Source organism: Zeugodacus cucurbitae, chromosome 4 (genome assembly GCF_028554725.1).
Source record: "Zeugodacus cucurbitae isolate PBARC_wt_2022May chromosome 4, idZeuCucr1.2, whole genome shotgun sequence".
Lineage (NCBI taxonomy): Eukaryota > Metazoa > Arthropoda > Insecta > Diptera > Tephritidae > Zeugodacus > Zeugodacus cucurbitae.
In genome coordinates, this window is record NC_071669.1 from 44,791,271 (window position 1) to 44,803,319 (window position 12,049).

The window sequence follows — 12,049 nt, forward strand, 5'->3', positions numbered from 1 at the left end:
TCTACGAGATATTACTTAAAATCTTCTGATGATTTTTATATATTTATAAAATGTTCACAATAATCTATCTTACAATTTAGAATACTTACTCCACTTCAAATTTCTTTTATTAACATATTTCTTTCCTTTCTTTCTTTGCATTCTCTTTACAGGGCTGTCACAGATCCACGCGATGGACGACGTGTTGCACTCAAAAAGCTTCCAAATGTCTTTCAGTCGCTGGTCTCATCGAAACGAGTTTTCCGTGAATTGAAAATGCTCTGCTTTTTCAAGCATGAAAATGTAAGTACAACAACAAAAACCCATTTTATTTTTGACTTCTTAAAATGTTTGCATTGAATAATATGCACGACTATGAATGCTTAAACCGCTGAAATATGCAACGCAATTCTTTATTTCAGGGAAAAAATGCATTGACATTCATTAAATTCAAATTCAGCGCAGTCAATATTAAAAAAGATGAAATTGCGAAAGCTTTGCGCGCAAGAGTGATGAATTTCATTCGCATCTCTAAGCACTGTGGTCGAAATTGTTCGTGAAAAATAAATTTTCAACAAATATTTTTATAAAAATTAACAAAAATATCAAATATGGCAACATTGGCACTCGCTTTTGTGCTTTATATCTAGTGTATGAATTTTTAATACACACAAATATATATTCATTTATGTACATATATATGTAAAATGTTCGCGTTATTGTAATTTCAGAACGTTTGAATGGCTGCGCTGCGCATTTTACATTTACGAAAAATGCCAAATGAATTGCGTTTTCATAGCACGCGGCAGCGACAACGCGCGTTTGCATGGAAAATGCTATTTGTTGTTGTATCTCTATACATACATATATGCGTACATGTGCGTACGTGTACACTTTTGTTTGCCACAATCGCTTGCAATTTAATACACATTTGCTGTACAATTCGGAAAAAGCAGCGCTCGCATTCGTCTTTTCAATTGAATTGTAGACTTTATTTACAATTCCATTGCATATCAATAGGCGCATAAGCATTACATAATAGTATTACTGCTGTTCGTGCATAGCTGCTTACAACACGAAATGCGCCATTTGAACGCTTTTAATGTATTGAATGCGCTTTTGGAGCGAAATATTCGCAAAAATTCGAGACACTTTCAAACATATAGATAGCTATACTAGCGAGCAAACAAAGGTAAACAAGTATAACAATTGCAGTTTTTTATTAAATGAAATGGAAAAATAAAAGTGCATCAAATAATTTCCTAAAGAGTATCATATTATTGTCATAAGCACTCAGTTGACAGTTGTAAGCAACTTTTACATATTATCACTTTGTCAAAGAAAACGTTTTTCTTTGGAATTTCGATTATATTCAGATAATCATTACATAAGTGCATAAACTGTCTCATCCTTTTATATTTTCCAAAAGTTGCTGAAGGTCTTTTAGCACATATTTTCATGAATACCATCTCATTGTCCTCTCTTCTCTCGCTGTTGTTAGGAGAGCCAATCTATCACTTAAACTATCACTTTTATTTCGAATAAACCGTTCGAAATAGTCCTATATTCAACAGAAATACTGAATCTAATAGTAACTAACATGACTACATCTGGGAGATTTCAATCATCAATGTATCTAGATGAAGCCATATTTAATTCATTAAATTATACGACAAAATCAACCAAACTGATTTTTTCCGGGAGATTGAGACACAAGTAATGAAATTAAATTCTCCGATTTTCGAATTAAAAATTGATTGATATTAAAAAAAGCCTTTTTCGAACTTCGAAACCAAATATTTCGATTTTGGAGGCTAACTTCGAAGAACGCAATTTTTTTACTTAGGTCGCAATCTTCTGGAAAAATAGCTCCAATACCCAGCGGAGTGTTGTACAGTTTTATTACTAGATAATTCGGAAGGTCGTCTACTGGTCATTTACGTGGTTTTTTAGTGTGCCAATAAATATTATACATTAATCAGGATCACTTTGATACTATCTTGACTTCTCGATGTCCTTGAACCCAATAAAAACTAAGATCTGAGCTTTGGCAGAAACAACGTTGAATTTCAAGTTCATTTCCTGAGTCATTGACTTAGAAAACTGCTGCAGAAAACCAATATTACTTATTATTAATAAGAATATTCTAGATTAGTTAGGAGATTTCATTTTCTTTTGACAGGAAGTCAATATAGCGGTTTTTACAGTTATTTAAAATAGTAATAGTAGTAGACTTTACTTAAAAAATACAGCATGCCATCCCATTTATATATATGGTACTCCTATACCACATCACAATAATGCTAAGTACCTAGGAATCACCCTTGATGCTAAACTTCGCTGAAAAGAGCATGTCAAGAAAAAAAGGTGTGAGCATGGTTTAAAATTTGCTAAGTTTTACCATCTAGTCGGTAGGAGATCCACGCTTTCAATCGCAAACAAGCTGTTTATATATAATCAAGTACTAAAGCCATGAAGCTCAACTATGGGGTCGCTCAAGTTAAAACTTTATTGCCTGCATTTATCGCTTCCAAAATAAGGTACTAAGAAGAATTAGAATTGAATTGTTGTTAGTATTTAATCATTGTATACTAGGTACAATTGTGCTAAAATAAAAAAAATTAAAATAGTAAAGGTGAATTCTGTCCTAGGAGAAAATAAGTAGTGGACTAAACTTTAACTAAAATTATATATTTAGGAAATTGTCTGGTAGAAACTGAAAAATCTGGATAAATGTTTAATTTTGATCTACCGTATCCGGCTCACAGAAGCTTTATTTACTAAAAACTATTAATATCAAAATGACTTTCTATCATAATAAAGAACCTTCGGGTGAGTTATAAAGAAAATCTAAAAAGTTGTAAATTTCCAAAGTCAAACTTACCACACACCCATCATCAAAGTCCCGCCTTGTACCCATGCTAATGTGACGTTCTTTGTAATTAGTGGCTTAATATTCAATATGCCTCATAAAATACTTTGCTCTTTGCTTTACGAATTATAAGCAATTAATACAATTTTATGTTGCATTCAATGTTCTGAATGCATTAAACACTGAAAACCCTTAAAAAAATAAATTAGTTAATTTAAATCACTCATTTTATTGCATTTCCTGTCCAACCGACAAGCATAGCATTTGTTGGTAATTTTTCAACAGAAAACACACACAGACATATTTACATAAATGTGTGTGAGTTTCTGTGGCTTAACCGCTTTTTTACGCTGTCCCAACTGCTTAATTGAGCCAAACGCTGAGTGCAATCAACCTTGCCCAGCGCAGCAAACCACAAGAGATACCAAAAAATAAATAAAAAATAACAACAAAAACTCTTTTATGAATTTTTTTCAACAAATCAATCAAAATGCTGGCAGCTAGCAAAGCAAGGCAAAAGAACAAACCACCGCCATCGCATAATACATGCGAGAATAAACGAGCGGAGCAAAGGCGAAATAAATTTCATGCTATAAAACCGCATTTAACAGTATTAAAAAATATGGTTGCTGCTTGCAAGAGCTGTTTGACTGCCACCGTATAGCAGCCAGCCCTCGCATACTACACGCATCAAAAGCATTATGCAATAGTCACACATACTCACATACATATGTATATTTGTACGTGTTCATGCACACATAACCTCACACATTCATTGAGCGTTCGCTCAGATGCAATTACATTGTGTTGCACATTGACAAAACTTTGCGCCGACGAGCCGAGCAGCCCTTCAAAAATGTGATTGAATTCTATAATTCAATCCCATGCGATGTGATTGTGTCGTTCAAAAACTCAACTGTCTGCTGTGCTAAGCCGAGCTGAGCTGAGCTGTGTTTGGGCCCAAAACGTTTGCCAGCCTGCCCTACCTGATTGTCTCCGTTGCACGTTTCGCCCAGCCCATCCGCTTTTATACAAAAACCACTGCTGTTGTTATTATTATTGGATTCGCTTTATTGCTGCTGTTTCCCTTTTGTGCGTTGCATGAATTTTTATTGTTGTTGTTGCTGTTACTGTTGCTGTTGCTGCATATGTTCGCACACACCCAATTTTCCTTAGGTAAGCGTGCTGACAGTCAACCAGCGACCACATCACTGCTGTCTATCAGTCAAGCAGCAATATGAACTTGTCTAACACACCCACAACCACTCCCGCACCGCGCACCATTGCTCTCCGCTTTGCCATCATATTCTTCATTCATTAGCAGTGCAGGGACAATCTACAGTTCAGTAGCTCCCCAGTCATTTGTCAGCTGTTTGGTTAACAAAAGCTGATGACCTCGAAGCGTAAAGAACATATCTAAAACATTTTCGATGCAGAGTTATTTCGAAAAACAACTGAAATATATGCTTTTCCGATATAATATTTTTTCTGGAATATGTTACTGTATCAAACATGCCCTCCTGGAGATCACAATCGTCCCTTTTTTCTCCTTATGAACGAATGGATAATTTCTATTAAAAGTGGTTCGATAAGCCCAACCTAAGAGCGTGATGAATCGAACGAACTAGTAATATAGAGTGATAGATTAATAAGCGACTTCGCCATTTAAATGAGGATTATAGCCTTTTTACACAGGAGCTAATTCATCAATTAACCGGCCTCTGCTCGATTAAAACGCTCATTAGATCGATTTACTATACAAAATAAAAATCTGCATTAATTTTTATTTGAATTTTAATTGACTGGAAAATGAAATGCAACTCTGCGACAAAGACCGTATTTGTAATTATATATACGTGCTTTATCTGCGATTGCCTGTATTTTTTCATAAAAAAGCTACGGTAGATGTCGCTGCTAAAAATATGCATCATCTGAACAAAAATATATAACAGCTGATCGGTTATCGAGTTGCCGGCAGCGTAAATTGCAAAAAAAGTGTTTTTGAATAAAAATTTTGATTGATCAATTAATTTGGCTGTCTAAAAGCGCTATTACTTAGTTATTTCTCTCGCTAATAAATAATTTTAGTAGTAAGAAAATCTCAAACATAACAAGCTGAGAAGTGGCGAATCGAAGACTAGTTGTCAGTAGAACTCATTTTTTCTGCACGTTTCGTTACTATTATTATTAATATATCTATCAAAGATCTCGAAATTTAGTTCTAAGAATTTGTATTATAATTTTATCGATTTGATAACCGAGCGTTCTTTTATGATTTAAAAGTCAGAAAAAATTGTAATGAAATGATTGATAATCTCACACACAAAGTCAATAGCTTCCAAATTTCAACGAGTATGAGAGTGAATAGTGACTGTTAGTCATTGAAAACGTCGTAATTTAGAGTTATAAACCATCGTTGGTTGTTAATATCGATAATGCCCGATAGTCTTCTATAGTCATACCTAGCTGTATATAGTATTAGGTACCAACTACATGTCAAACATTAAGTGGATTACTGCTGTGAGAAGAATTCACTCGATCAATATTAGGCAATATCTGTATAGTTATCGATTCGACTAATTATCGATGATTGATAAAAATCGATAATATTCGCAAGCAGATTGTAGCTGTGATCAGAACTCCCTGATATAAATATTAACAGAAACTAGTGTTGGGTAGTTAACACAGGATAAATATCGATAATTACCAACTACTGTTGGTATCGATAACACCGTCAAAAGTTTTCCTATGTAACTTCCATATATTTCTTTCGCTAATACATAGTTTTTCATACATTAGAAAAAATACCGTTTAATATCTATATCGTTATTTTGTTATTTTCAATCGACGTTTATCGGGTCACCTTTTATAGAATAATCAAAATCTATCAGTACTAAATTATTATTATTTTTTTTTAAGTTTCATCATTCACTATAAATAAGATTTTTTGGCTTTCGCATGCTCTCAGCCTTGCTGCAAGTGGCATTACTCAATAGCTGTAAATTAGTGAATACACAAAAACAAAAAATAACAATCAACGGTGAGTAGTAAATAATAATAAAAATAGTTCATTACGTTGCGGCCGTAAAAGTAATCAACATCCGTTAGACCTGCAGCTCGGTTCGTAAACAGGTCAGGTCTTAATCGATCAGTGCTTAAAAATAATACAAACCCAATACTCGCACACAAACAAAAATACATATAAACTATACATGCATGCAACACTGATAGTAGAACACAAAAAATATATGAACAACAACAACAACAAAGAGTTATGTTTCAACTGTATGTTGCAGCAACCTGTGCGATTCCATATATAGTATAGAGCAGCCAGTCCCTGTGTAGATACTTATGTAGATGTGTGTGTGTCTGGGGCATATTTTGTATGAATGGCCCCACCATAGTTCACACACACACACACACACATATACATGTACGAGCAAACCTATTAATGTACAAATTTATGTATATCCGTGCTGCCACCTTTCAGACACAGTGCTGTTGCTGTTGCTGCTGCCGCTATCATTGTTGCTGTTATACACGTTGAATGTTGTTGCTGTTGTACTTTAGTTGTTATGCTGCTGTAGCGCCGCAAGTTCACCACTAAATTGTTGTGACTATTGTTGCTGTTGCTATTGTTGTTGCTGGCTCATCTTTATGCAGCACAGCAAATCCAATGGGAAGCGCCATTCTGCATGCAAATGTATTTGGCTTTTCATTTTGTGTTCTCTGCTCCACACTTTGTTATTGCATTTTTTATTTTAATTCCATTCTTGTTGTTTTTTGTTTTAATTTTTTCGTTTTTTTTTGGTTCTTCTGTCTGCCGCACGTATTTGCTATTTGCTACTACATGCGCACTTATACTATATGTCTCTTATTTGTTGTTGTTTCTGTTTTCGCTGTTGTTGCTGTATTGTTTTACTTTATTACGACAAGTTGAGGTGAGCGCGTGTGATTTATGCGGAATTGTTTTGCTGCGAATTGAAAATTCCTTTATCAAATTGGCTCGATGGCAGCAAAGTTTACTGGGCTTAGACCAACTCTTTGGCTTCTACTCCTCAGTGCCATTTGGCATGTAAATATTGTGCGCTTTGCTATCTGGTTTGGCATTAGTTTAAAAGCTAATACTCTGCTCGCTCAGAAGTTGTGGTTTAAAATAGCCCAAAGCGATTAATTGTGGTTCATATATTTGTGATTTTATTGGATTCAAAGTTTGCTCCGTCAGAGGGATGTCTGAAATTGGCAAATATAATAAAGTAGTGATCAGAAGTTTTCTTAATGTAAATAAAGGTCAAAAGCTGTTTCGATTTTTTTTATACGTTATGTTTTCTCCATTTTAATTTTAATCACTTTTGAACTTCTCCAGTTTTTAACGTCTTCAGTTCATTATTTTTGATGAAGCTTTTTCGAATCTGTGCTTTTACTGAATCCTAGATCCGTACCTCGGTTAAGCATCTAAACTTTTATACAAAACTTTTACATAATACACTATACGGCAAAATCGAACATCGAAGGCAAATATTTCGATTTTGGAGTCGAACTTTGAAAAAGTAGAGTATACTTGTTTTTACTCATGATTTAATGTCTCGGCAAAAAAAAATTCCAATAGATGTCTCTAGGTTCAAGCAGTGATCGATTAAATCGTTTTATATCGATCTTGGACATTTGTGTCAACATTAAGCCAACAAAATATTTGTAAAGATCTGTTTGCGTCCCAAACTTAGTCTCAACTGAAAATGTCACTTTTTGAGCCGAATTCTCGACATTTGCGGGCAATTTTGCTTTTCTTTTCTAATTCCAAGAAAAGTGCGGCTGAGGCTCATGGACATTTGTAACCGTTTTTATACAAAAAAAGCCTTAAATTTACAAAAATTCATTCTCGTCCACAAAAGGTCAAACGCTCATATTTATTATTCTTTTGAAAATGCATAAACGTTTCGAAGACGCTTAAATTTTTTAATTACTGTTGAAACACACACTAAATAGAGTGAAATACTAAACGAAAGAGTAAATGTATCTAACATATCATGAAATTCACTAACTCTTAATAATAAATGGTTTTAGGATTTTGCTGATCATCAAAGTTATCACTTTGGGACCTTTAGGTTAGGTTAGGTTAAGTGGTTGTCTAACGACGCACCTAGGACTCCCTTGGTTTTTCTATTGCTTCTTTAGTTGTGCTCATAATTGGACCCACGAGTGTAGGGGAATCTATGTCCACTTGCGCATAGCCCCCGCTACGCAAGCAAGGCTTTCTTATTACGGAGGGTATCCGTAAGCTCCGTTCAAGACTGGGCTATTTGAGGGCACCCAGGCAGGTTGATCCTCGGCGCGGGTCGCATGACACCTTGATCCAGCCCTTGGTTTTACCCCCAACGTACGACTACACCATGATACGACTACATCACCAAATGCTGTGCTATTGAGGAGCAAGAAACACTCAACGATGGAATCGTACCTTAGCTAGATACCCCACAACTGTGGAAGGGGCAGTCCATTACCGTTTGGACCCTTCCTCAGATGCGGCACTGTGGTGTCTATTACCAGCCGGCACCCTCGCGGAGGGTTCAGCGGGTGATTTCTGCCAACCTTGGGACCTTTAAAACAACAAATTTATTTTAAAAGGATAGTATTTTTATTGACTATATTTAATTATTGGAATCACGAAAAACTATCCTAATTCGAATCTCGACCGGATCGTATAATATGAAACTGATAAAAATTTGGAATTTTCTCCTCTAGAAAAATTGTCTATAGAAAAATATATTAAGCTTCAATTTATTTTACTCAAATGATAAAGACTATTCTGCCATTATGTAAGGCAACTATTATATATAATATTGAGTATACTAGCAATTACTACTATAACAGTATATTAAGTACACTTCTTATAATATTTACATATATATTTGAAGACGATGATAATATGCCAGTACTACAGGCTTAGCTCCTCAGTTGCTTATGAAAAGTAATCTGTCGCTAAAAATAATTTGATACACGGTTGCCTTTTAGCTACTATACATAGGACAGTCGCCATAATGGGGATATGAGTATATTTATTGAGCTCTTTTTCTAGTATATTTTGTTGTTGTTTATTCTGAATTGGTTGTGCCACATTTCCAGTTATTTTAGCGCGAATTTTAAATTAACTTGCCTTCTTCGATCTTTTCGATGACAAATTTTGTTTAAATCCCTTTCAAAAATTCTTAAAAATAACAAAATTTGTTTTCGGATTCTTATTTATAGATATGTATAGTATATATAGGTAACATCACCAATAATAATAATAAAGCGCTCAGTAGTTTAATAATTTCCATCTAAGCGCCAATAAAATTGTACGGAACGCAATAACAGCAGATTATGAAAAATATATGTTTTATTTTCCTTCAGATTTTTAAAAATTCAAATCCAAAAATATAATTGTCTAATGAAACTGCAATACAATAACACTACATTCAACGAATTACAGCAAAAATGCACAGTAAAATTGCATTTCATTATGCAATAGCCTGACAATTGTGCCCCCACTGCTTGGTCAACTGTCAAATGCGACGGCCATTCAGCGCCAGCTGAACACCACACACACTAACACACACACACACACACACAGAGGCGCACATTGAGCGTATGTGGGTAGTAAGTGTGAATATTTGCATTACAAACATGATTACCCAATAATGTGACTGCAACCGCGGAACCACCACAAAACCGCCCACGCAAACAAACACACACACACACAGACACTTATGTAGTGCAATGCTTTGTTGCAATTAGGTGCATTTGTGCGGAAAATAACGGCAGTTCCCCCTCCTGCAAAACTGAAATCCAACCAAGCATTTGCAAGTTTCGCTTTTATTTTATTGTTGTTTTTGCTATTTTCTTTTGTTATGCACTTCGTGTTGGCCGCTAGCAACATTTCCGAACGGCGCTTTTAGCCTAATTCGCACTAGCGCATAACGGTATTCGTTTGCTGTGCCAAATGTTATTGTTGCAATTTTATTTTTGCATCGGAGCACTTTGGTGGCAGCAGTCAGCAGGCTGTTGGGGGGTCAACTAGTGTGCGCGACACGTGCGCCCATTGATTGACCCAAAAGCTGGAAAAACTACAACAAAAACAACAAAAGGCTATACTTTTTTCTGTTTCTACGCTCGTTTTTAATAAAAATGTAAAATTTCTGAAAATCGGCAAATTACAAAGTAAACAAACTGCAAGCGTGCGGTTGCTGTTGTTGGCGGTTGGCGAAAACAAATATTAATAAAAGCCGATTCGTTGCATGTTGTCAACGTTTTTGACGCAACAATTTTCGTGCGCTTAAATTACAACCGCGCACATTTAACACAACAAAGGACCAGCAGCAGCGACAAACACAAAGCAAAACGACGAAATTGAAATTTTGCGCACCGAGCGTGTTGCACGTGCGGCACATGCAAATGCAAATGTGAATGCAACTGCCACTGCCACTGCCGCTGCAACTAAGACTCGCACTATGCATTTGTATCGCATGCTTTTAATATTGCAGCCCGTGATAACTGTTCATTACACTTTGACGTCTTACCAACACAACTACCAACCCTCTCCCCCCTCCTCTGCAGTAGCCATTGCTGCCTTTGTTGCAAGTAACTGCATACCTATATATTTCGCATTTTACATGCATTTCATTGACACCAAATTAATTGTCTGTGTGGCATGCAACATTGATCGCTTTGTTCGCCTACCTCCTCAACCCCTCTTCCCACTTCACTCACAAGTCGTTCAAATGTCGATTATTTTGTGCAATTGCGCACTGTCATTACAGCAGTTTGTCAATGTAATTGTTGCCTTTGTTCCCGTTATTGTTGTAATAATTTTAATCGCAGCTGTTTGCATTTTATAAAATTTACAATTTTATTATCTGTCTCGGCGCGTGATTTTTTCTATAAATTTGTTGTATTCGTTATATGTCCGCTGTCACATTCATCAATATTCATTGTTAACCCCGTCTGAGTGGTGTGTCGGATTTGACATTTGATTGGCAATACATTTATTACATGGGCTTATATGCCTGTGGTAGTAAGTGACTCAATCGATTGCTGGCTTATTTGGTTAAATAATTGTTTAATAACGCGTTAATTGGGTTAAAACAATCGAGTTTCTTGAACTGACTCTAAAGGAAATTCACTCAAGTAAGGTCTATACTAAAGTGACAGCCTTAGAGTAGGAAGTAGGATGTCCAGTCGACAACCTTCGATGCCGAATCGAATATAAATATGGAAAAAATATTTCATCTTCTCCTGATTATGTCTGAACCCGCCAATTCTTAGACCGAAATGTAGTCTAAAACCATTACGAAATATAAAACAACAGAAGGTTGGGGATGGGTCTGATCAGGCTGGGAGTCACGCTGCCTAGAGCTCCCGAGGACCGTTAAGGTCCTATCTTGGTCACTCGCAATGGGTGGCGACGCAGTGCTTAAACTTGGTGCTCATTGCACTCCCGTAGAGGTAGTTGTCGCGGTTGTGCGTTGGCAGCATGGCGCCACATAACTTGTGGTCCACTCCCTATGGGTCTAAAGGCCAGAACAGGTCTTAAGTTGGGTCCATCCATTGCATGTGTAACACCTAACCGAGGTGGAATTTGGATGGAGCCTTTTGGCGCATACGCAGCAGAAATATTTCCTTGGCCCCAGGTTTGGCTCAACGCCAGCGCCGATCAAAAGGATAGAGAGCAACCCTGCTGCAAGGTGTTGCTCAATTGATGACAGTCTTAGACTATAACTAACCGATCCTGAAAGTTCTGTGTCGCCGAAATAATCCGAAAATCCGAGTCAATCCAGGTGTAACGTAGAACCGGCTGTTGTAGGGATTGGGAATTGCCCAACTTCGTTATGGATATTGTAGCAGACTAAACTCCTACCTATCCAGAGTAGACCCTGACATACTCAACATATGTCCTGCATGCAAAGACACTAAACGACCCGCATTACACTAACCACCTCTTTGCATACCCCCTTAACCCTACTCATCTAACACTCCTTTCGCTTTGGTCCGACCCTATTGAAACTGCTCATTTCCTGGGCCTCCTGTTAGACGACTTCGATGATAATTAGGCTAGGCTTGTCGTTTCAGGCAGGCATGGGTAACCGCTACAACAACAACAACAACATAAAACAAAAGAAGAAGTATTATCCTAAGTTTCACACTCCCTCCAATCTGCTATTT

At 36.4% G+C, this 12,049-nt stretch overlaps 1 protein-coding gene across 4 annotated transcripts in view; it reads left to right on the forward strand.

Moving 5' to 3' along the window:
- Positions 1 to 12,049, forward strand: part of LOC105221101 (serine/threonine-protein kinase NLK2) — a 229,718-nt gene that overhangs the window by 187,252 nt on the left and 30,417 nt on the right. For all 4 annotated transcript variants that reach the window (XM_054229393.1, XM_054229392.1, XM_011197792.3 and 1 more), the window contains exon 3: positions 153 to 282. In XM_054229393.1, coding sequence (XP_054085368.1) covers positions 153 to 282 — 130 coding nt within the window. The remainder of the gene's footprint in view (positions 1 to 152; positions 283 to 12,049) is intronic.